General features: G+C 49.8%; 1 protein-coding gene and 1 long non-coding RNA gene across 2 annotated transcripts; one reads left to right on the top strand and one right to left on the bottom strand.

The window, feature by feature from the left end:
• Nucleotides 1-521: 521 nt before the first annotated feature.
• On the bottom strand, nucleotides 522-7360 carry LOC122188220. The gene is made up of 3 exons (XR_006181526.1): nucleotides 7332-7360; nucleotides 4851-4903; nucleotides 522-1565 (listed from the first exon to the last, which is right to left on the bottom strand). It is a non-coding gene; the product is annotated as an uncharacterized LOC122188220 (long non-coding RNA).
• A 12231-nt stretch (nucleotides 7361-19591) lies between these two features.
• RRM2 (ribonucleotide reductase regulatory subunit M2) lies at nucleotides 19592-24022 on the top strand. The gene is made up of 10 exons (XM_042886360.1): nucleotides 19592-19689; nucleotides 19783-19860; nucleotides 20016-20153; nucleotides 20292-20408; nucleotides 20490-20623; nucleotides 21278-21372; nucleotides 22092-22225; nucleotides 22655-22759; nucleotides 22895-23008; nucleotides 23399-24022. Exons 1-10 carry the CDS (start codon nucleotides 19597-19599, stop codon nucleotides 23549-23551), a joined length of 1161 nt encoding a protein of 386 aa, XP_042742294.1. The 5' UTR covers nucleotides 19592-19596; the 3' UTR covers nucleotides 23552-24022.
• Nucleotides 24023-24346: the final 324 nt, after the last annotated feature.

Below are 24346 nucleotides of genomic sequence, written 5' to 3'. Positions count from 1 at the left end.
CTTTCCTGGAAGAGCTGTTTTTTAGATGAGAAGAATACTTCAGATTTTATTTTCTCCCTTGTGATCTCTCTTGAGTTCACAGCAGCTCTTTGTTTCTGAGCACAGAGCCTGAGAAACCATTGCACAGCTTGCAGCCGCTTCTTCCGACCCCACCTTTCCTTCTCCCCGGAGCATGGACTGTCCCAGCTCACTGCACTCCCCTCCTCCTGCAGCTCCTCCTCTGGTGGTAGCACTGAGGTTTGCCGTGAATGAAACCTGCCGCCCCCTAATCCTGGGAGCAGACGCGTTCTTGTTCCTTCACTGTCCTACCAGCTTCTTTCACAGAGAAGCTCAGAGGTTTGCTGCAGCCTAACAGGAATACACTCCATTTAGAAATATTTGTGCCTTCTAAAATTACTCAATTTCTGCAGAATTGTTGAAGTACAGACTTTATTTTAGGAGAGACTGAAATGGGTTGTAAGAATACACCTGGCCCAGTTAGCGACTGCAGCCGCAGAGAGAGGCTGGAAGTGACATGAAAGCTGGGCAGGGCACAGAGCCCCAAGGCCGCCTGCAGAGCTGCAGTCAGGAGGCCTCCAGTGTTTTCCCGGCACACATCTGTTCTGCTTGCCACAGGAGGTCTTTGAGAGCTGCCAAAAGCTAACACAAGTGGCAGGAGATCCAATGGATGCGCTGCAGAGCAGTGGCTCGGCAGCCATGGGTCTAAACCTAAATATTTCTGCTCCCCACAGAAAATGCTGGCGTTCAAAACAGGATTTTTTCCAGGAGACTCTGCTTCAAAACCACTGTTGCCTTTATTGAAAGGTACATAGAATACAGATGCATATATTTCTCTTTCACAAATACCTGCAATGACGAAGACATCATAATACAGCATCTTAAGATGTGTCCTGCTGTTTCCTCTTGCATTCACACTCTGTATTTCATCTGATATCTTGAATACTTCAGCTAAAGATAGAAATTAGGTATTTTTCTACTTCTGTTAAGAAGCAGCTACTCATGATACATTAAGATGCAGATAAAACAAAGGCAGAAATCCTACAACACAAGGCTTCCCTATTGGGGAGCACAGAAAACATTATTTTCTTCAGAGATCCACAGCCTTTCTGTTTTACTTTGGATCAGCTAAGGATATAACACAGTGATTTTTCTGCCGGGGAGCAGAAATGCATCAGAGCTTGCTGCATTTCACAGCACACTCCCAAAGTCAGATCTATATCGAATGATTTTGCTGCACTTTATTACTGCCAGGACAAAGCAAAGGTCTTCTTCCCTAAAGCACCACATCTCAAAAAGCCAGTAAATCTGGTAAAAAGGCCATTTCAAGAGGAGCTTTGAGATACTGATTCACAAGGTGTGCTTTTTCTGGTCTTTCTCCTTGCACTCCTCCTCACCATCCCAGGCATTGCGTTCTCCTGCTGGCAGCTCTGCTGCTCCAGCCATGCCCCGTGTGTGGAGCTCAGCAGCCGTACTCCCGCTCGATGCTGGCCATCAGTTCCTCTTCTGAGCCATGGTACAAGATGGCAGGGCACCCCACTGACTGCTTGCTGCCCTGTGATGGGCACCTGCAGGTGGAGGGAGCAGGTTATTGAATCATAGAATCACAGAATCACAGAATGGCCTGGGTTGAAAAGGACCACAATGATCATCCAGTTTCAACCCCCTGCTGTGTGCAGGGTCACCAACCACCAGACCAGGCTGCCCAGAGCCACATCCAGCCTGGCCTTGAATGCCTCCAGGGGTGGGGCATCCACAACCTCCTTGGGCAATCTGTGCCACGTCCTAATATCTAACCTAAATCTCCCCATCTCAGTTTGAAACCATTCCTCCCTGTTGCTGCTGGGAAGGGAGCTGCACTCCCTCATTGCCAACTTCATCATCGGGTGAATGGGAAAATGGCAGTGCTCTGGCTTGCTGAGATGCTGCTATTCTAATGCATCAGATTTCCACACTCCATGGGCACACCACTGGCTGACATTTTCTAGCACTTGGCACCTATTCTAGTCAGTGAGATTGTTACAGTGAAATCTGTACAGTACTCAAACTCCTGTGCTCCATAATGCTTGGTAAGCGACGGCCATGGCCCAACCAATACGCTGCATATCCTTTAACACCAGCTGCTAGTTCCAAGGTTTCATCCAGAAAGGAGCTTTTTGTTGTTATCCGACCACCATGTGCATGCCCTGTGGCCTTTGTCCTTTTTAAGGGAGCTGGATGTTGCCAATAAGAGTGATCACATTGGTATTTTTGCGCTTCTGCTTTTGAGAGATGTAAGGTAAAAGGTAATGCTATAAAACACCAAGCCCCAAAAAGCGAGGTACTGATGGAGAACATGTGCAAGGTTCTTCCATGGGAACCTCTGCAGCACTACGGGGCTTGGCTGGCTTTCCTTTGTGTTCCAACCAAAGTAAGAGCTCAACTCCCTCCAACTGCTCCTATGGTTTAGTTATTTCTCTCTCACACAAGTGATGTCTGATGTACCATCGGTAGGGGACTGGCCCGGGTTTTATTGGCACTGTAGAAATCACATCCAACAGCACATATCTGGCTCTGCCATTATTTAGCAACCACTGACCCACTGCTTCTCTAAGGATGAGGCCCAGCACAGCTGGGTTGAACTTGGTCATTAGCATCCCCACATCTTGCCTGTGTGCTGACTTCCAGGCAGGAGAGAAAGTCTCCAGGTAAAATTCAGGTTCAGTGACACACAGAGGGGCTTTCAAACAGACAGAAGCAACCCACTATCATGCAAAAGGAAAGCAAGCTGCTGCTTGGGTCCTTTCTGCTGTTGTGGCAGTTATCCATCACTTAATGTGGAAAAACTGAAATAAACCAAAAACAGAGATATCCCACCTGCATAAAAGAAGAAACCCCTCCAGCAGGAAGCCTGCAGCTGTGCATGCTGCATCACTGAGCCTTTTCAGGGCCAGGCCAGACAGGACCCTGCACTGAGGTGGCTTTGAGCAGGAGGTCAGTCCGAGGCCTCCAAGGCCCCCCAGCCTGAGCCTTCATCTCAAGGAATTAAGCTGGGGCTGAGAAACGAGAGCAATGGGGGTGCCACACGGCTGCCAGGACTGGACATTGGACCTGCAGCATCACAGTGCTGCCCGCTGAGTCCTGCTGAGAGCTGCTGGACTTGGTGACTTGAAAATTGGAGGTTGGGATGTTGGGAGGGAATTGTTCAAACCTAGCAGCCCTCAGGGAGCCAGAGGCATGAGAAGCAATGGGGGAGGACAGCATGGGAAACACAACCCATCGAGATCACTGCAGAGACTTTTGAGTAAAATACTGGAGTTACTAACAGCTTAGAAAGCAGCAGTAAGAGTGATCAGAGAGGCTAAAGCAGTTTAGAAAAGGAGAAAGCAAGGAACGTGCTCCATTTCAGCCACCAGACTCTGTGTTTAAATATGGTTAAGGGAAGGGGGAATATTTTTAATGGAAAGACAGTGAACTTTGCAATGAGGAGAAGGAAACACAAAGGGCAGGATTAGCTCAGAAGTGAGCTATGGGGTCTGCTGACAGTGTCCCTCATGAGTGGTAACCTCCTAGGTAGGAACCCCAGGATCACAGAATGGTGATGGGAGGGACCTCTGGTGGTCATCTGGCCAAGTTAAGCAAGTCAGCCCCAGTTAAGAGCCTGAAAATCACAGAATATCTCCAGTGAGAAAGGATTCACATGGATCCCCAGGTCCAACCCCTGGCTCCACACAGGAGCACCCAAGATCCAAACCCTGTTTCTGAGAGTGATGCCCAAATGTTCCTTGAACTCCGGCACTCGGGGCCATACCCACTGCCCTGGGCAGCCTGCTCCATGCCCACCGCCCTCTGGGGCAGAGCCTTTCCCTAACCCCTGAATGAGTCCAATCAGAATGAGATGGGATGAATCTAGGCCACTGTTTTTTATCTTTCTGCTGAGGATGGGAAAGTACAGGATTAATCATTAAAATGCCCTCTGCAAGACCTAGCAGCTGAAAAAATGGGTCAAAGCCACGCTTGGATAACACTGCACATGACACAGGGGTTGAAAGCAATTATAAGATTGTTGTGACATTCCTGAGCCATGTCATTCAATTGGTGGACTGCCACTGGTCGTGTGGGAAAAAAAGAGGTAATGTGATACAGCAAAGAACACATACAGATCCCGCTTGGAGGGTGTTCATTAGTGTCTGATTTAGGGGGTTATTTGGTGTCACATTTCCAGCCTCTATCTCATTGGGCTGCTCTTCTAGGTGACAGCAGGATGATCAGGGGGCTGGAGTACCTCCCCTATGAGGACAGGCTGAGGGAGCTGGGCTTGTTCAGCCTGGAGAAAAGGAGGCTGCATTGTGACCTCATTCCAGTACCTAAAGGGAGCCTACAAACAGGAGGGGAATCAATTCTTTGAAAGGGTTGATGACTGCAGGACAAGGGGAAATGGCTTTAAGTTGAGGGAGGGGAGATTTAGGTTGGATGTCAGGGGGAAGTTCTTTACAGAGAGAGTGGTGAGGTGCTGGAACAGGCTGCCCAGAGAGGTTGTGGATGCCCCATGCCTGGAGGTGTTCAAGGCCAGGTTGGATGGGGCCCTGGGCAGCCTGGTCTGGTATTAAATGGGGAGGTTGGTGGCCCTGCATGCAGCAGGGGGGTTGGAGATTCATGATCCTTGAGGTCCCTTCCAACCCTGACCATTCTGTGATTCTGAGATCTGTGTCTCTAACTGCTGCAGCATGGGAGCCTCTCATGGATTTTTAGGGTTCCTGGGGAGGAAGGACTTGTGATCCACTCCACCCATGCTGCACAGCCCATGGAAGGCCCAGGTGGCCATGATGGCAACAAAACACACAGCAGGGGAAAGGGAGGCAGGGGCTACTCACTCATTGCTGATGTTGTTGTTCTCTGGGTCTGAGGGGCGTCGTGGAGACGAGGCCTTGAAAAGAATAAACGTCAAATGTTTCAGTTACAATACAAAGCTGTCTTTGTGTCTCATCAGCCACATTTGCACCCACCTCTGGGAGGATGGTACATGGGCCAGAGCACCTCCTAGGAATGAAAATACCTGGTAATGAAAATACCTGCTGATGAAGGAAGTGACAAAGAGAACCCCCTGCAGGCAGGCTGGGTGCTGCAGGAAGAACCAAACTTCCACATTTCTCCTCTTTACTGTACTGCCCCACAGAAAGGGGAGGGGGACAAAGGCAGATTCTGGCTTGAGACAGACTCAGACTCAGTCAGCTTGGTGACTGCTTTCTCTAAGCTGAAGCTGGTGGTTCACACGAGCTATCCTGCCGCTCCCAACAGCACCAACAGAGGTTAAACAGGCACAGTGCAGAGCCAGTGTAAGGACCCAGCCCCTAGAAAGCAGGAACAAAGCAGCTCCTTTCTGTGCCCAGAAGAATGCTCAGCCCCGCAGCTTTGTCTCGGCAATTCCCACCCTGAGAACCCATTCCCAGCACTTCTGGGCAAAGGATGGGCTTGGAAGACAGGCGGTTGCCTCTTTTTCCCTTTGTGGCTGACTCCTCTGTGTTACGAGCTGTACGTGGTGTGTGGGTGGAAGACAGAATCAATTAGTCATCAGGATGGAGCAGCTTTGGTTAGCAAAATTTGCTTCCCTCTGCAAAACCAGCTCCCACCTTCTCTGAGGGATCTGTCAGCAGCAGTACCTATTTCCCAAAGGAGCACTGCTGGCATTTCACTTGGAGCTTTGAGATCTGTGGGGAAGTGAAAGAAAATGGCCCCCCAGCCCCTCCTGAGCCCCAAAGCCCCCAGTGCTGGGCCAGGCACAGTGGGGCTGTGGTGACACTGTGACTGCAGGCACACCCCAAAACCAAGAGTTATTTGGGGTCCACAGGCTGGCCCAAGTCAAAACGGTGACAGGGGCCATTCCAGCTGTGCCTGTGCAGTGAGCAGCAGCACCCTCCAGCGACATAAGAAATGCCACGGGTGGCCGGGCCACTGAATGCTGCCAAAACCAACTCCTGGTGAACACAGAGCTTGAGCTGCCACGGGCACGGATCCTATCCTGCTGATGTGCAGAGGGGTGGAAGGCAGCATCCTGCAGGGAAGGCAGGCAGTGCCACGCTTCTCCTGGCTTCCAGAGCTAACAGCAGCTCCTGACTGTCTTGTGCAAGCCTGGTGCTTGCTCTGGGTCAGGGATATGCCAGGGATGGGCAGGAGGTGGTGCCAGGGATCTGCCAGGGATGTGCCCGGGATGGTGTCAAGGATGTGTTAGGGATGTGTTAAGGATGTGGCAGGGATGAGCCAGCAATTGCGTCAGGGACGGTGCTGGAGATGTGTCAATGATGTGCCAGGGATGTGCCAGGTCAAAGAGGGGCTGTGCTCAGCTGAGTGGTGCTGTGGGGAAAACAGCAAAGGAAGGGTGGCTTTGGGAGCACAGCTGCAGCACAGCTGCGAGGGTGTGACCGAGGGGACTGACACTGGCCAAGGGGATGGCGCAGCTCACTGCTGAATTTTAAAGACAAGCAGCACTGAACGGAGAGACGATGCTGGTCCTGCAGGCAGTGAGTGCACCTCTGCCTAATAAGCCACTGCGCTCTGTGCTGCAACGGTCTTGGCAAAAGCACGGGTGGGTTTTTCCTGTGCTGAGCAATATTTATCTCTGTTGGTAAACCGCAGAATCACGGGATGTTTTATGATGAAAAAGATTCAGAAGATGAGTCCAAGCACTGCCCTGCACTGCCGGGTCCATTGCTGCACCACGTCCACACGCCTCCGAAATATCTCCAGGAACGCATTACTCCAATGCATTACACCACGCCCGCGACTTCTGTGCGTCTGCTCGGAGCAGCATTTGCCCAACGAACAACACGCGACCCCATAGGGGTGCTCGGACCGACGGCGCTGCCCGGCTCCGCCGCATCGCCACGGAACGGACCCGCACGACCACGGCACAGCCCGAGTCGGTAGGGACTTACACGGATCAACCCCGGGCTTCACACAGCATCACCCAAAACCAAACCCTGTGTCTGAGAGCGGCGCCCAAACGCTCCTTGAACTCCGGCACTCGGGGCCGTGCCCACAGCCCTGGGCAGCCCGTTCCGTGCCCACCGCCCTCTGGTGCACAGCCTGTCCCTGTCCCCCAGCTGCCCCTCCCTGACAGCCCCACGCCACAGAGACTCGGCTGTTATTTTTGGGCAGGGAAATAAATAAATAAACAGATCTCCTCTTTCCCCAGAAGAACATCCGGAAAACCGGAACGGTTCGGCGAGAACGGCGAGAATGGCGAACCGAGCGCGGTGGCAGAGCGGTCGCTGAGCTTCGAGGCGGCGCCGCGCTCCGGCCCCAGGCTCCCCCCGCCCCCAGCGCGGACCGAACCGGCCCGGCCTCGCGGCACTCACCTCCGGCGCGGGCTGGGCGGGGCCGGGCGGGGCCGCTTCCAGCGCCGTCCCTGGCGCCCGCCGCTCCTCCGTGGCTGGGAGCGGACCCGCCGCCGCCTCCGCCTGCGCCGTCCCGCGCGGGGCGCCGCCGGCACGGCCCCACCGCCGGCTGCTGCCGCTGCCCATGGCCGCCGCGCCCGAGCCGGGGCCGGAGCCGGGGCTGCCGCCAAGGGCCGCCTCGCCGCGGGGCGGCCCTGAGCCGGGCCGGGGGGGGCCGAGCCCGAGGGTGGCGAGGGGCGAAGATGCGGGAAAGAGGCGGCGGTGGGCCGCCTGGTGACTTTTTTTTACAGCAGACTAGTCGCTGTTCAAAGCAGTTTGGCCGCTCTCCAGGAGCGAGGGCGGAGGTATGCGGTGAGCCCGGAGCGGTGCCGGGGGACGGTGCTGCACCGAGTCAGGCGGGCTCCTCGCCTCCGTCCGGGGAAGGAGATGCACCTCGTGTCTGAAACACTGCCAGCCTCTGTTGGGCAGCGCTCTTCAAACCCAGCAGTCATTTCTTCTAATAAATAACGAGCCACGCGGACATATATATATGTATACACAGACATCTCCATATACAGGTATGTACACAGGAATACCCCCAAATTGCCCAACCCTTCACATTTCTTTATACACTCGAGTTGTTACTGTGTGACTGCTATGAAAGGAGGTCGTGGTGAGGTGGCCTCTTCTCCCAGTAGCAGCTATAGGACAAGAGGTAATAGCCTGACGTTACACCGAGGAAGCTTCAGGTTGGATATTAGGAAACATTTCTTGAGAAATTTTGTCAGAAAGATCGGTGAGGCATGGCACACCATGCTGCCCAGGGAGGCGGTGGAGTCACCAACCCTGGAGGTGCTCAAGAACCATGGAGATGTGGCACTGAGGGACGTGGTCAGTGGGCACAGTGGGGCTGGGCTGACGGTTGGACTCGATGAACTTGGACATCTTTTCCTACCTTAATGATTCCGTGACTCTGTGATTCTATGACCCACTGAAACCACCAGCACTGGATTGCCTCGTTGTGGCATCTGGCTGTTCTTTATGGCACTTCCAAGACCAATGGCCGAGGTGGAGTCAAGAAACACAATTGCTTGGACAAGATCTTGCTATCTGATCTCATTTTCGGGTTGCTCATTTCCTGAGCATGACAGTATAGAGGCTGGCTGTCCCAACCCATGTCAAGAAGTGTTGGTGGCAATGTGAGGGCAAGGAGGGTGTGGGTGATGGGGCATGGCAACGGCTGCCATGGAACCAATGTCATCACCTTCATTGCTGGAGGGCCAGAGAGCAAGGAAGGAGCTCACTCGCAGGATAAGAGGAATAACAGGATCCTTTCTCTGTAAGAACCCAAACAGAGCCTGCAGAGTTCTATTTTCTCAGGCTTCTGTTCCCACCAGAACTTCTCTAGGGCAGTTACAGACAGTACATTGAGGAAGCTGATCTTGTGACAATAAACACTGCACCATGTGTTTAAGTTTTGCCTTCTTTCCTGATACTTGCTGGGTTTTCTGTGAATCTTCAACAGAGACAGATGCATTCCTGTGGTATAGGAGCTCTAGAAAGCCATATCAATGACGAAAAGGATTAAAATTCAAAGTTGAAATATGTATCACGTCAGGGCAGTCTCTCCCTTTTGCTCGCTGGTGGTTTCTCCTGTGGCATGCCAAGGTGCAAGCCCACAGATTTTGGCATTTCTTTCATGGATTTGTTTGAAGAATGAATGTCACTGAGAAGGCAGTGTGATTCCAAACCAGCTTTCCTGGCTTCTGCTATATTCTAAAAAGAAAGAAAAACTATAAGGTGTGGTCTCTACAGAGGGAGCAGAGAAGGCTGAATCTTTCCCATGGCAAACTGCCGTGGCGGCATCACACCTCAGTGAGCAGGATTAGTTATTAATCTGCCTTTTAGCATTAACTGGCGCGCAGCAGAAGGGCTGTGTGCATTGCTCACATCGCAGTGCCTCTATCACACAACACTACTGCTGCCCTCACTTCCAAAGCCTTTTCCCAGCTGTTGCCTGCAGCTGTGTTTTCTGGCCCCAAACATCCTACAAAACGTAATGGTGATGACTCTTTGGGGTTGGTGTGGGGTCACATCCTGTGCCTCTGACCCTGTCCCAGTGTGACATGGAAGGAGCTTCAAGGCCAGGCTGGATGTGGCTCTGGGCAGCCTGGTCTAGTGGTTGGCAACCTTACACATAGCAAGGGGGTTGAAACTAAATGCTCTTTGAGGTCCTTTTCAACCCAGGCCATTCTATGATTATGTAATTATGTGATTCTATGATTCTGTGATTCTATGATTCTATGATTCTGTGGTCTGGGCTGGGGAGCACAGGACCAGCAATTTCTGCCCAAGGGTGGCTTTGCTGCCCCAGGGAAAACAGCCATGAGATGGAGGCCAGTGAACCCCAGGGAGCCGTCCTGCACAGGATGGAGCCTGGGATGTGGTGGGGAAACCACGGGTGGAGGAGGAACTGAGGCTGCCCCTATGAAATTGGTGGAGCTGGGCTTTGGCCCAGTGCTGGAGTTTGACTCATCCAATTTGCAAAAGAACTGCTGAGAACACATCTTTAAATCTAAAAGCCTGTTTTTTAAGAGTGTTCTTTCAACACATCTTGGATTTTACTGCACCCTAAGCATTGTCAGCAAAAGGGTTTTTTCATTCTGCAACCCAGGTGTGAAGGGAAGGGCAGGGGAGCTGAAGAGCTCTGTGGAGACACTGTGGGTGTATGAAAGCAACCAGCAGGAGATGAACCTTAGAGGTGAACCTCCCCTTCCCAACAGAAACCATGTTCTCTTTCTAGTCTTCTGAGCTTGTTTCTCCCCTTCAGTGTGGGCAAGGCTGAAGTCTATGAAGGCTGGCTGATTGTAGAAAGCCTAAAATCCCCAGTCTCAGGCAGGCTGTGGGATTTCAGCTAGCAAGGCTCTATGTCCTGTACTTCGGCAGGGCCAAATGTGCTGTTAGGTCTGCTGGGTCTGGACCTCAGGTCCCTCAGCTGGGTGACCACATCACTCTCAAGCTCTGCACCCATACGTCAGCTCTGTATGAATACCTGCTGGAAGAAAAGATTTGGCAATACCTTTATTTATTTAACAGGCTTCCTAGAGAGGTGCTTGATGCTCCACGCCTGTTGAGGCTAATGCCCTCAATAATATGCTTTAACTTTTGATTAGCCCTGAAATGATCAGGAAGTTGGACTTGGTGATCTTTGAAGATACCTTCAAAGCTGTTCCATTCTACTCTACTCTACTCTACTCTACTCTACTCTACTCTACTCTACTCTACTCTACCTTACCCTACCCTACCCTACCCTACCCTACCCTACCCTACCCTATCCTATACTACCTTTTGAGTATGCCTGGTTTCAGACCTTTGGTTACCAACCAGCTGCCTCCCTAGCCGTGATTCCTGGGTGGAACATGTGCTGCTGTCTCCTTCAGGAGCACCCACGGCACCGATTCACCTGTTGCAGTTGTGAGCAAGCCCTGCCTTAGCTGCACCTCATCCTAACACCGCTAAAACATGTTGACATCTTGTGCAGTGGGACAAGCCGCAGCCTTGAACAAAGCTGGGTGGCACCAGACAGCATTCAGTGGGCTAGCAAGTGGTACCAGGCTTGGTTTCCCCAGGCAGAAGCTGTTACGCTTCTTGGACAGCATCTGATTTGTTTCTCCAGTTGCACAGAGAAAAAAATAGCCAAGGTTAATATTTTACCAGCAGGCAATAAAGCTGACCTGGAATTCAGACATCTACATGAGCTGACAGGGCTGTCACCTGGCAGCAGGGCTATGCAGGCTGTCCCTGTATGCCCCCGGCCCGCTGCAGGCTGCAGCCAGGGCAGTGTCCCACACATGAGCTGGTTAGAGGCATGCCCTGGAATAATGTCAGGGGCTCCAGTCCTGGAATAACTTGCTGAGAGGCTGTAACGCGATCATGCCTGATCTCTCTGTGGTATGGACGAACTGTTTTGGTGCTAGAAAGCCTGTGTCTGCTAAGCAGACTCAGGGATTATACGGGTTTGTAACAGATGCCAAAGCTGGCTCTGATAGAATGAGGTGGAGGAGCACCACTAAGTGGTGAGGCAGGGCAGGAGCTCCCAGGTCTTTATCTGGGAAGGGCGGTGTGAATGGGATTGCTGGGAACATCAGCTGTGAACAAACCCTCCTTTCATCTATTTCAGCTTTAAAGTGCAAAATGACGTGCTTCTACCTGGGGGGAAGTGTTGGCATTTTTCTAGTTGAAAGAACCTGTACAACTTTTGGTATTTCACATTTGAAGAGACTAATAGTAGGGAAGATTTTAAAAGCATTTCCTTTCTAAAAGTCAACCCATACAGCATGTAGCTAATGTACAATATGCCTTTCAGCATGTAGCTAACTACATCAAGCTGTGCTGTTCTGGAACACAGGCCTGAGGTTTTGGAGCACAGGGATTTGCACTGCACTTACTCTTTTGCTGTTGGGAGGTTACAAAAGGGAAGGAGGAGAGGGAGGACCACTCCCCTGACTTCCCCAAAATATGGGTCAGAGATCCAAAGCTTAGACTGTAAACTCAGTGATCGCATCTTCTCTGAATGGCAGATCTGGATACAGAGTAGCTTGGCTGGGAATGGAGATGGGAAAATCAGTAGTGCTGGCAAGGAATGTTTTCTCTTCTCCAGTTCATGAAGGGGCAGAGACTCCAGCAGAATGGATGAACCTCCCCATGGAAACATGCAGGTGTTCCAGATGCCCTGGAGGTGGCTTGCCTGGCCTTCAGCCACATCTTCAAAAAGCGTGAGGTCTCTATAGGCCACAGAATCACAGAATAATAAAATAATTCAGGTTGTATGGGACATCCATAGATCTCAGTCCAACCCTCTAAGCAGGGCCGTCTAGCACACAGCTCAGGGCCTCACACAGTGTTGAGTATCTCCAAGGATGGAGACTCTGGGGAACTTGCTCCAGCACTTAACCATTTTCTTAGTAAAATGATTTTTTTCCCATGCACACAGCCAGAATTTCTCTTGTTCCAGCTTGTGACCGTTGCCTTCTGTCCTGTTGCTGAGCATCTCTGAGTCACAGATGTCACAAATACAGCAGAGCATTGACAACAGCTTATATTTGGGCAATCACATTCTATTTGGGGTTTATTTTAGTCAATGAACATGCAACTTGTCTGCATGGGGGAAGAAAGTAGCATCTGGCTCAGCTTCTGACCTGTGCAAACAATTGGAAAAAATGATGACATTTGCTTATTTACTTTTCCCACAGATAAATGAGCTCACAGCTTTCATTAGGCTACTGAAAACTTAGTATTCTTTGCTCAGGATTATTCCAAACATTCGCATGTCCACCAGTTATTGTTTGTAGTGTAGATGGAGCTAGACTAGCACCGAACAGCAAGAGGCTAAATTCCCATCAAACATGAGGAAAAGTTCTTCACCCTGAGGGTGGTGAAGCACTGAGCAGGTTGCTCAAAGAGGCTGGGGCTCTCCATCCCGTCAGAACTTGCCTGGCCCAGGGCAAACTGATCTGACTTGGCAGCAGGCCCTGCGGGCAGGTAACTGTGATGAGGCCCATCCCATCCAAATGTTTGGGTTTGCCAGGGTGTTGTGTCAGCTGGAGGAACACAGAGCTGTTGGTCCTGCTGGCAAAGACCATCCCAGTGGGAAAAGGAGAAAGGGGAAGAGGCTGGAATGGTCAGAATGCCCACCTGTGGCCTGGAGGTCAAGCCCCGTGCAGCCTAGCCAAGGGGCTCAGAGACTTTGGGGGAGAGGCCACCAGGCCGCCCTGCCACTGCCATGGTTTGTGTGTAGCCCTCCAGTTTTGGTGAGGGTGAGAGACCGGAGCAGTAGAGAGGCAGCCAGGTTGTGTCAGAAAGCCTCTGGGTCACGCACAAGCCCTGGCCAGCCTTATTTACCACACAGATGGATCCTCTGAAGCTACATTTGTTTGCAAAGAAGGCTGAAGTCCAGTTCTCTGGGTGGCATTGCTGGCTGGGTCCCAACCAGTGACCAGCATCACACCAGGCCAATGGGATCACGGGCTGTAAATGCTTATCTGCCCATCATGCTGTCATTAATGGATCAAAACAAAGCAGCTTGGCAGAGTAAGTCACCCCTCGAGTAGTTGGCCCTGGATGTTCTGCTACTGAGCACACTGAATATGGTGAACCAAGGTTTGTTGCCTCTGCTTGTATGGAGATTTAAGCATCGAAGGGGTGGTGCACAGGAGGGAAATGTCTGTTGTGAAGCCAAAGAAAAGCTGATGGTAGGTATGTGTGTATGTATTCAGTCTTAGTGGATTTGACAGCTCTGTTTGTCTGAAGATGGAAAATCTGAGCAGAAGAATTGGGAAAGCAGAGTACCTTATGGGGACAGGCCCCAGGGAGCAAAGATGCGCCGCTTTGAGAAGTAATTTGAAACAGAACTATGGGATCTGTGATATTACTTATTCATTTCCTTTAATCTCACATGGTATTCTTCTGCTGTTACTCTGCTTTTCTACAGGCCTGAGCTGTTCATTACCATCACACCAAGCATGACTGTAAATGACCAGCTGCAGCCTTGATTGTACCTTCTGCGTACAATAAATACCGCCTGGACATCACCTCTGCAAAAATTTCCCCTTTTCTTCCCCTGGAGCTCTTGTCAGCTCCAGGATGATAGGAAATATCTGTATCAGTTCCCAGCGACACTTCAGTGGTGCTTGCTTGCAGACAAATTTGTGTTTCCCAAAGATGGGAAGAAATTCCCAGAAGAAGAAGGTCAACAGCCTCGGGTACTTCTAGAGATCAGCACTCAAATGGAATCCACCAGTGATCAAAAGGAAGCATGGTTTAGTCCAAGAGATAAGCAAGGGTAGCCTTTGGAAAAGCAACATATTCTGGTGGGCTTGGCAATCCACCTACAGTAATACCACCAGCTCAGCTTGTGCTTATTGAAATGAAGTATTACATGTTAGCTGGAATCAGCAACAAAAGATGGGTGATAGAAAATGTATCAGCTTTTAGCCCAAAATGCACCAAATCATTTTTTTTTTCCTCCATCCCTATGTTCAGATAGCCATCTGAGCTGGGCTCATGTTGAATACATGAAGAACATCCCTTTGTTACTTTTTCTCAGCTGTGTAGTGCTCAGAGACAGTTAGTTAAAGCAGATGACTTCATGTCACTGAGTCATGAGCAAGTCAAACTTTTGCCTACTGCCTGCTTCTTCTGAGGCATGTCGGGGCTTCTACAGGAGCACACTTACATAGGAATAATAGGTTGCTTAATAACAGGGATTTTGGTGCTGAGCTTTGTAAAATGTCCCTTACACAGATTGGGTGTTAAAGTTCTGGAGACACTGACACTGTTTATTACAAAACGAAGCTGTAAACACAAGATTTCCCTGTGAAAGCATTGTGTAACTATTAGTTAATTAAGCTTCTCCGCCTCTGTTCAGGTGGATGTGGTTACCTCTGCTCTGCGAAGGACAGAACAGAGCACAGCAGAGGGTTTGTTGGCTGCTATAAATTACTCCCATATCCTCAGGAGAACCAGTGCTGAACGTCCTGATAATGGGGGTAGGTTTTTGAAGTATTTAATTAGAAGGTTCTTTCTTATTTTAAAACCACAGCTAAAAGGGCCATGGAAGAGTCCTTTGGACACTTCTATTGGCTGACAACATGTTGATGCACGTTAGTGACTTGATAGCGAGCTCTTGCTTTGTGGGGTCTGCTGGAGGATGTCCTTGGTGCTTCAGTGCAGGCATGGGCACAGTGAGTCTCTCCAACAGCATGCCATTGTGGGTTTGGCAGGATAGCTGCAAGGCTTTCAAAGCCTGAGTGCCTGGGTGGTGTTGTTGATGGCATCCACGATGTGTCTTCTGGTAGAGGAATGAACAGAGCTACTAACCACTGACCCTTGCAAACCTGCCAGAGGTTAAAAAATAAAATAAAATAAAATAGGAAAGAAAAAAGGCAGCAGAGCAGGGCCACACTATTTCTAGCATCTCAGAGCTCTGAGCAAGAGATGGACAGGTGAGGAATTCATTGCACTGGGGCAGGCTGCGGTATCTTGCAGGTCTGTGTGGTCTGCCTGCTGTGGAGCGGGGTGTGGGGCTGCACGCCAGCATGCCCATTAGTGTGCTAACTGTTGCCGTTTAATCTCCAGCATCTTGTTTGACGCCTTGGTGTCATAATGATGGCAATAATAAATGGTGTGCTACAAAGCTGTGTGCGTGGACTCGCTTTGTGCTGACAGTGGTGCTTTGCTCCCGGCACAGCTTGGTGCCAGCCTGCTTCCAGCTGAGTCAGTTGGAGCAGGCAAAGCCCCGACTCAACAGCTGGCACCGTTTCAGGGGCCATTGTGCTGGGTGCAGCAGAGCTCAACGCGCCCTTCTGCTCTGAGGGTCCCCAGGGGGCAGTTATCTCAGAGGTGTGTGTCTCAGTCTCCTGGGACGGCAGGTTTTTGGGCTTTTGCAGAACTATTGAAGCAGCACAGAGACTGCTTGAGGTTGTGACCTGCACCATCTGCTGCTCCTGAGACAGAGAAGTCCTCAGTTAGGACTGCAGGGTCACACCGGGAGCAGGGCACGTTCCTGCAGTGCTTTGCATTCCTCTGCAGGGGGTTACTCACACGTCCTGTAACCCATTAACGTCAACCCATCGACTGTTGTGCCGAGGTTACCTCGATCTGATCGCCTGCAGGAATGTTGTAATGACTTCTAGAGTGCGTTGCTGATACAGGTGTAGCCTGAAATTGTCCTTTTCAAACATCAGGGGAACAAAGCTCTTCCAATAAGGGCGCTGAGGCACTGGCACAGGTTGCCCAGAGAGGTGTTGGATGCCCCATCCCTCAGGACACCTGAGGTGAGGCTAGATGGGGCTCTGAGCACCTGATGGATCTGTGGATGTCCCTGTTCATTGCAGGGGAGTTGGAGCAGGTAGCCTTCAAGGGTCCCTTCCAACTGAAACGGTTCTCTGATTCTGTGACTTTTAACGCCTATCATCGGGAGGGACACGAGCACTTCTCAGTGCTTTGATTTGTTACTTAACTTTCTTCAGCTTTTTTGCAGCGTCCAGATTTCTGTATGAATTTCATACACGAGTTTCATAACCTTTATTTTAATGATGCTAGAAATGTCATGCACTGTGCTAAAAACACAGGCTGGTAGTGAGAGGCATCCCGCTGAGATTTCTATTGTGCTCCCAGCAAGCAGAATAAATGACTCTTCCCAGCACAGTGCGTAACCACAGCAGCCAAGGTCTGCTGGGGAAAGAAGGATAAGGTTTCTTCTTCCTTTTCTTTTTCTTATTTTTTTTTTTAAAGTTTGCTTTTACACCACTTCCAGAAGAACTTCCTATAAGGAGGTTATTTCAGTTTCAAATGACACTTTTCTTGAGAGGGCTGCAAGTGGGAGACTCTTTGCCCTTCCCTTGGTGAACAAAACACAGCTGGTAAAATGCTGAACTGTGACCAGGGAGCTTTCCTGGATCAGAAAGCTGTTTGCCTGAGCTCACTGCTTAAAGGTCTTTAGGTCCAAAAAACTCCAAACCCACCCCAAAGTCCAACCTCACCATATTTTTGCTCTCTAAACTCCAATTGTCAGTCTTTTTTCTTCACAGTGCTAAATGTAAATCAACCATGACAGGTTGTACAATGTTGTAGCAGCTTGAACAGGTGTGAACAAACAGTGAGAAGAATCTAGCTAAAAGCATGCTCCTGAAACATCACTGCTGGAGGCACATGGAAAGGAGATAAGTGAAAGAACAACAAAACATTTGGCCAGTTTGGTGAGAGGAGTCACTGCTGTCTATCACACCAGTAAATACTGATATTTATGAGTACCTCTCAAATAATGAGCACTAAACACTTTACTTTTAGGAGTCAGGAATTGATGCCATGGGCCTGTTTGGATTGCTCAAAGGCTGTGAGATCTCCTGCTTGGAGATCTTCAGAAACCACCTGGACGATGTGCTGGGCACCCAGGTCTGGGTGTTCCTGCTGGAGCAGGGGTGATTGCCAGGAAAACCAGTATTTATTACTCAGAGGAGTACCCAGGCTGGATGCAACCTGGCACAGGAATTACAGCAAAAGGGATGGCTTCTGCTGGGGGTGTTGGCTGCAGCCACCTGGTTTTAGGGCTGAGGAAGGCTGTATATCTCCCCCAGCTGCTCACTGCCTCTTGGTGCTGCAGCTGCCGGGTTATGTCCCTGGAGATGATGTAGCCCATCCTTCTTGAAGACCATGAGTAGGCAATGGCCAAGTCATGTGGTTCTTGTTCAGATAAAAACATCTCCATGAAACCAGAGGAGGGTCCAGCATTTGCAGGTGTGTGATGTCCTTTGAACAGAATTAAAAAATCATTAAAGTGGAAAAGACCTCTAAGATCATCTCGTGCAACCACCAACCCATCCCCACCATGCCCACTGACCACATCCCTCAGTTCCACATCTCCAGTTCTTGAACACCTCTAGGGATGGTGACTCCACCACCTCCCTGGGCAGTCCGTGCCACTGCCTCACCACTCTTTCTGAGAAGAAATGATTCCTAATATCCAGCCTGAATAGAATCATAGAATCATTAAGGTTGGAAATGAACACTAAGATTATCTAATCCAATTCTGTGAGGTCCTTCTGGGTTTATGGCATCCCAGGTACCGCAGCGCAGGGAGAAAAGGACAGGGCCAGAACTACTTAATAGAGGTTTCTTTGCCACAACATGGGGCAACACAACAATCTCTGTTGGTTTGGGACTCTTCTATAACGGGAGGTCTTTCAAAGTGCTCCAGATGTGCTCCCACTGCTTCCCAGCTGAACACATTTTCGGGATGTGGAGAGGCGTTTTGTGTAAGCGGTGGGACAGGACAGAAGCTGGGAGTTACCAGCAGGACATTCACCCTAAGATTGCTCATTTGTCTCCCAGCTCGGAGCCGTTCGGAGGCCGCGGGCTCCCTCTCCCGTCCCCGCCGGGTTACGGCCGCCGGGGGGCGGATGGCGGTCACACAGCGCTGGGCTGTATCTTGCAGTAGTGCGGCTCGTAGTTGTTCTGCAGACACAACAGGCTGGATTTGGGGGGCAAAAAGCTGATGCTGCAGCAGCAGTTGATGAGGTGCACCAGAGCTGTGCTGTGCCGCAGCTCTGCTTAGCGTGAGCAACCTTTGGTGCTCGGGAAGGAGGGAGCACCGGCACACACAGCTTCATGTGAGTAAATGCAGAGGAATGTAACCCAAAGGAACGTTCAGTATTCATTTGCAGTGATTGATGGGCTCTGTGAGTGGGGACGGCCAGTAATTTTCCACCTGTGCCAAGAGGGAGTTGAGATGCACACTTGCTCTAGTTAGGCCATATCTCCTATGTCGGTTCTGCTTAAGAAGCTGACAGTAGAAGTGGTATGGAGGAGTGATGTTCTTTAAGTGCCTGGTCTCGCTGCCCCAGCTGCCATGCACACAGGGATGCTGAGGAAGGCACCCAGATCAACGTTGCTGTCGTGAACTGCTTTGACGATGAGCCGGGGAGTGGAATTGGAGGCATTACCTCCAGGTACCGCCTGCCTGGCGACCAGGCTGGTAAGGACAGCGTTCTCACTTCCACAGACTGATGGACCACGGTGACAAATGCCATGCTCAGCCTGGGGCAGTCTGCCATACAGTCGGTCTGGGCTGCTGCTGTGGGGCTGCTGGGCAAATGCCTGCGGTGTTCCACATTTTTTTACCCTCAGTAAGTCTGCAGATGACACCAAGCTGGGAAGAAACGTCGATCTGCCTGGGGATAGGAAGGGCCTACGGAGGGATCTGGACAGGCTGGATCACTGGGCTGAGGCCAGCGGGATGAAGACCAACAAGACCAGGTGTCGAGTCCTGTGCTTTGGCCACAACAACCCCAGGTCGCGCTGCAGGCTTGGGGCAGAGCGGCTGGAAAGCTGCATGGACAAAAAGGATTCCCCTCCCCACAGCCCTGGACGGGGCAAACGCCGCAGTTCCGGCCATGGCCGGCCGTAGGGGCGGGGCGCGGTGCAGACCCAGGTGCGGGGCCTCCTCAGTTTCCCGCGTTTTTGCTCCCCAAGACGGCCCAAGTGCCGGGCGGTTCCTTCCTCCCGCCTTCGCCACTACAATGGAAGGCGGGGTCCCGGCCGGCATTCCAGCCAATACGCGTTGGGGGGTGGGCGGCCGCGGGCTCGGCGTGCGTTGTGATTGGCAGCCGAGTGTTCTGGCGCCAAGTTCGAAGAGGATATAAAGAAGCGCGCGGCCAACCCGTGCTTACTCTCTTCCTGCGTTGCCGCCATGCTGTCCACTCGCGTCCCGCTCGCCGCCCTCCAGGAGCAGCCCCGGCTGTCCCCCCTGAAGAACTTAGCGCTGAGCGATAAGGAGAACACGGTGAGCGTCCTCCCTTTCTCCCTTCTTCCTTTTCTCCTGCCGCTCGCCCGGTATGACGGAGATCTCACCGCTCCCGCGCCTCTCTCCTCCCAGCCGCCTGCGCTCAACAGCAGCCGCGTCCTGGCGAGCAAGACAGCGCGCAAGATCTTCCGGGAGAGCGAAGAGAAGCCGGTGAGTGCTCACGGCCCCGCGTTCCCCTTTGCCGCCACCCCGCGCCCCCCGCCGCCACCTTCCCCTGAGAACCGCTTTCCCCCCGCGCTGCCCCCGCTCCCTCGCCGCCTCCCCGCGGCGCGGTGCCGTCCCGAGCCGCTCTGTACTCCCCTCAGGTGGCGCTGGGCGCGGAGCAAGAGGAGGAACCGCTGCTGCGGGAGAATCCCCGGCGGTTCGTCATTTTCCCCATCCAGTACCATGACATCTGGCGGATGTACAAGAAGGCCGAGGCTTCCTTCTGGACGGCGGAGGAGGTGAGGTGTCTCGCGGTTCCGGTGCATTTCCGCCGGCTCTTCCACGGCGTGCTCTTGCGTCGCTCCCCTCGGCCGTGCCTCAGTGCGGGGAGGCCCTGGGCCCAGGCACACATCTCAGCGGCCCTTATTCGTGTGTAGGTGGATCTGTCCAAAGATCTGCAGCATTGGGAGTCCCTGAAGCCTGAGGAGAAGTACTTCATCTCTCATGTCCTTGCCTTCTTTGCTGCCAGCGATGGCATCGTAAACGAGAACTTGGTGAGTGTGTGGAAAGAGCCTGATGGGAGCATCACAGCTTGATTATAAACGTGTTCACAAATGCTCATTTGTTTCCTCTAGGTGGAGCGGTTCAGTCAAGAAGTGCAAATCACAGAAGCGCGTTGTTTCTATGGCTTCCAGATTGCCATGGAAAATATACATTCAGAAATGTACAGTCTTCTCATTGACACGTACATTAAAGATTCTAGGGAGAGGTTGGTATTGCCTTGTAATGAGAGATTTGAAGCTCTTAACTGTTGAGATGTGTTGCCTATAAGTTACTGCGAAGTGGAAACTGATTTTTGGGTTTCAACAAGACATAAAATACTGCTAAAAGGGTGCTTAGGTGCAACTTTATTCAAAAATATCTGCTCTTATGTGTGAGACCTCACTCAAGTGAAGTGAAACTGCAGCCACTTAACACTGGAACTAAGGAACGTAATTATAAAAGACAGAAGACAAGATTGTGTATAAAACTACAGTAAGCCCTCGTGGTGGGTCCACTGAACCTAACAGGTGGCTTTGTAGGATTGTTTCTGAGTCTTAGCACTTTGGTCACTGAAGACTGGAAGCTGATTAGTTTGTAGTTTAGAAAGCCTTGTTCAAGTATCATACTTTGTAAAACAGTATTCTCCTGGATGTTGTCACAGGAATTCATGTGAACTGGTGTTGGCGTGACAGGGAAAGTGTTGTAAACAGAGTAGATGGACATAAATGGAGCTCAATTGGTGCAAAATAAAATGGAAAGATGCTGAAGTATTGGGGTGAGGCTGCAGACCACTTGTAAGAGAACAAGACCATCTATAGCTATGAATGTTGAATTTGTTGTTGTACTCATGTCTCATACTGATGAGTTTTCTGCTTTTCAGGGAATTCCTTTTTAATGCTATTGAAACATTACCATGTGTTAAGAAGAAGGCTGACTGGGCCATACGCTGGATTGGGGACAAGAAAGCAACATATGGTGAGTACATCTATTGGAAGCAAAGTGAAATTCCTCCCCTAGCAGAAGAGGAGCCACTATTTCTCTAGACTTCACAGGATTGTTTTTGCCACAAGATGGATGAATAAATGCTCTTCAATGTAATTATGGAGATAAAGAAAATTTTAATCTTGTAAATGGGTTTGAATGTTTGTAAAACTGTTGGTGTTCTGAATGATGATAATGTATGTGGCAGTCACCATTCCTTTGGCTGCCTGCTGCTGAGCAAACTGCTGAAGTGACCAGAACAGTGTTGGCTGTTCTCTACCAGGGGACTCTTGACAGTCGTAGGCTGTGGCTCCTCTCTCCTGGTGATTCTTGATGCCTCATTTCAAAGGTGGGATCACAGAGGTTATTACTTTATTAGTAATAAAGCATCCTTTGTGGCCAGTGTCCCTTTTAATGGAGGGATGAACAGATAGTGACTTCAATTTGCTGCTGAAGTGACTACTTTGTGCAGGTTCACCTAGGAGAAGGATTTTTGGCTTCAGCTACTCTATTTTTGCTATTTATGATGTTTTCAAGCTTAACTTAGTAACTGGAAACCTCTACTATAATAATTTTCAGGATGAGCTGTAGCATACTTCAATAGAAACTTCTTCATTCCTCTTTGGAGGGCTGCTTGCTGCTCTTATCAAAACTTCTGAGTATTAATCCTGGTAAGTTCTTATGGTTGATATCAATCTGTCTTCTTTTAACAGGAGAACGTGTAGTAGCATTTGCAGCAGTGGAAGGAATCTTCTTTTCTGGCTCTTTTGCATCAATTTTTTGGCTGAAGAAAAGAGGCTTAATGCCTGGACTCACTTTTTCTAATGAGCTCATCAGTAGAGATGAGGTAAGAATCAAGTTCCAGCAGTTAAGATGGTAATGTGCCACATAGCTTGTTAGAGCCTCTATTTTACAGCAGGAATACATTTAGAAATGGGCAGTCTGTGAAGCTCACTAAAAAGGTGTAAATGTGTGGCACTGTGGATGGATCTTACAGCAGCGAATGAATGCAAGCACCATTTCACAACTGAAGTAGCGTTAAGTTTCTCACCAGCTCTTGCTCTCAGTGTACCTTGCTGTGGGAACACGTGCAGTTGGTATGGCCTGAATTCACGTGTGCATCTTTCTGGTTAGGCAGAAAGCTTTGTGTAGATAGCAGCTCTGTAGCAAGTACCAAGATGGTGCTTAGACTGCAGGCTCTATGTTCTGTGCTACTGAGCGGAGCAGTTCTTTTAAATCTGTATTCCTGAAAGACCTTTCTGATATTTCCTTCAAGGGTTTGCACTGTGACTTTGCCTGCCTCATGTTCAAGCACTTGATACGCAAACCGTCGGAGGAAAGAGTAAAGGAAATCATCATGAATGCAGTTCTCATAGAACAGGTAATTGTCTGCTCCTTGTTTGGGAACTTGATCACAATTAAGTGCAAAGCTATGGAGCTGTTGGGTATAACATTACCCCAGACAGCTCAGAATGAATGCCGGCTTCTGTACACGATGTGCTTCTATTATCTGCAGGAATTCTTGACGGAGGCACTGCCTGTTAAGTTGATTGGCATGAACTGCACTTTAATGAAACAGTACATAGAGTTCGTAGCAGACCGGCTGATGCTGGAACTGGGATTTAGAAAGGTAAGGCTAATCTGAATCTGTCATGGGGGGAAAAGATCACATTAAGTTTAATTTCTTCCAGAAACCCAAAGCCTAAAATGGCAGCAGCATTATTGATATAAACTCAGTTAGTAGTCCCACAGTTAAAAACTGTTTGGACAGCCAGAGGAAAAAAAAATCAAAGGATGCTGATGAAAACCATGTAAGAGTTGCTGTGCTTCTCCACCGAATAAGCTGTGGTTTAAAGACAGACATGAACATAGTAGAAAAGGCTTGGGATCAAAACTGGTTTACTTAGCTAATAAGCCCACTAATAGCATCATTGCACACCTCTTCTTTACCACTTTTAATGTTTTCTTGTATTGAAGATTTGGGAATCGTAGTGACTATAGAATTGCCTTTGCATTTCAGATATACAAGGTGGAGAATCCTTTTGATTTCATGGAGAACATCTCTCTGGAAGGCAAGACCAATTTCTTTGAGAAGCGAGTAGGTGAATATCAGAGGATGGGAGTCATGTCAAAGCCCACAGACAACTCTTTCACCCTGGATGCAGAATTTTAAAAGGACTGAGACATGAGTTAGTGTGTATGCTCCCCACTTTGTAAGGAAACGTCAGGCATATTGAGTCAGCGTGCCTTGATTTTTGTGTTAAAATGCCATTCTTGAGCACTGTGGTGATATTGGTACTTCTAAGGATGCTAGTGTAGCTCTGACAGCAAGATTCCTTTTTATTAGGTTTTGCCAAGGGCGTTAATTAGAATGCTTAGGTGAAACATGTTACTCTTATGAAACGTGGGCATCATCCTTCTGCTAGATGGGGGGTAATGGGCAACTTACCACTGGCTTCTCTAACTGCATAAAGAAGCAGTTGAGAATTTCTGGTCTTAAACTCACTGAATACCCTGGAGGCAACAGCATTGACATCACTGCTTTCTTAGCAGGTTCTAAGTTTACGTTTTTAACTATTATTTTAATAGTTTGTACATAAATCAGGCACTTTATTTTTCAAAATAAAGAATTGTCTTGAAATACTCTAATGGGTAAAATGCAAGTCTTGAGAATTTTGGAGCCTTAAATGTTGTGACTTGTGCTTCTCCTGGTGTGTAAGATAAACGAATGGTGCTACAAAACAGTGATATTTAAGTCTGTTGAGCATAAAGGAACTTGGCGTGGCAGGTGAACAAATGGATCAGTTGATACTCTGTGTATTGAAAAATAACATGCCACTGGCTTGTGGGCTTATTTGCTTTTTTTGATGTCTGGTAACATTATTTAGTAATAAAGAGCTGGTTGGATTTGAAGCTGTTCTGGCTTCAGTACTCCAATGGGCAAAGCTGCGTGTTGATTTCCTTCTGC

The sequence above is a fragment of the Lagopus leucura genome, unplaced genomic scaffold (assembly GCF_019238085.1).
Source record: "Lagopus leucura isolate 7727_CA_CO unplaced genomic scaffold, USGS_WTPT01 Super-Scaffold_73, whole genome shotgun sequence".
NCBI classification, from domain to species: Eukaryota; Metazoa; Chordata; class Aves; order Galliformes; family Phasianidae; genus Lagopus; species Lagopus leucura.
This window is presented reverse-complemented; position numbering and strand designations above follow the sequence as displayed.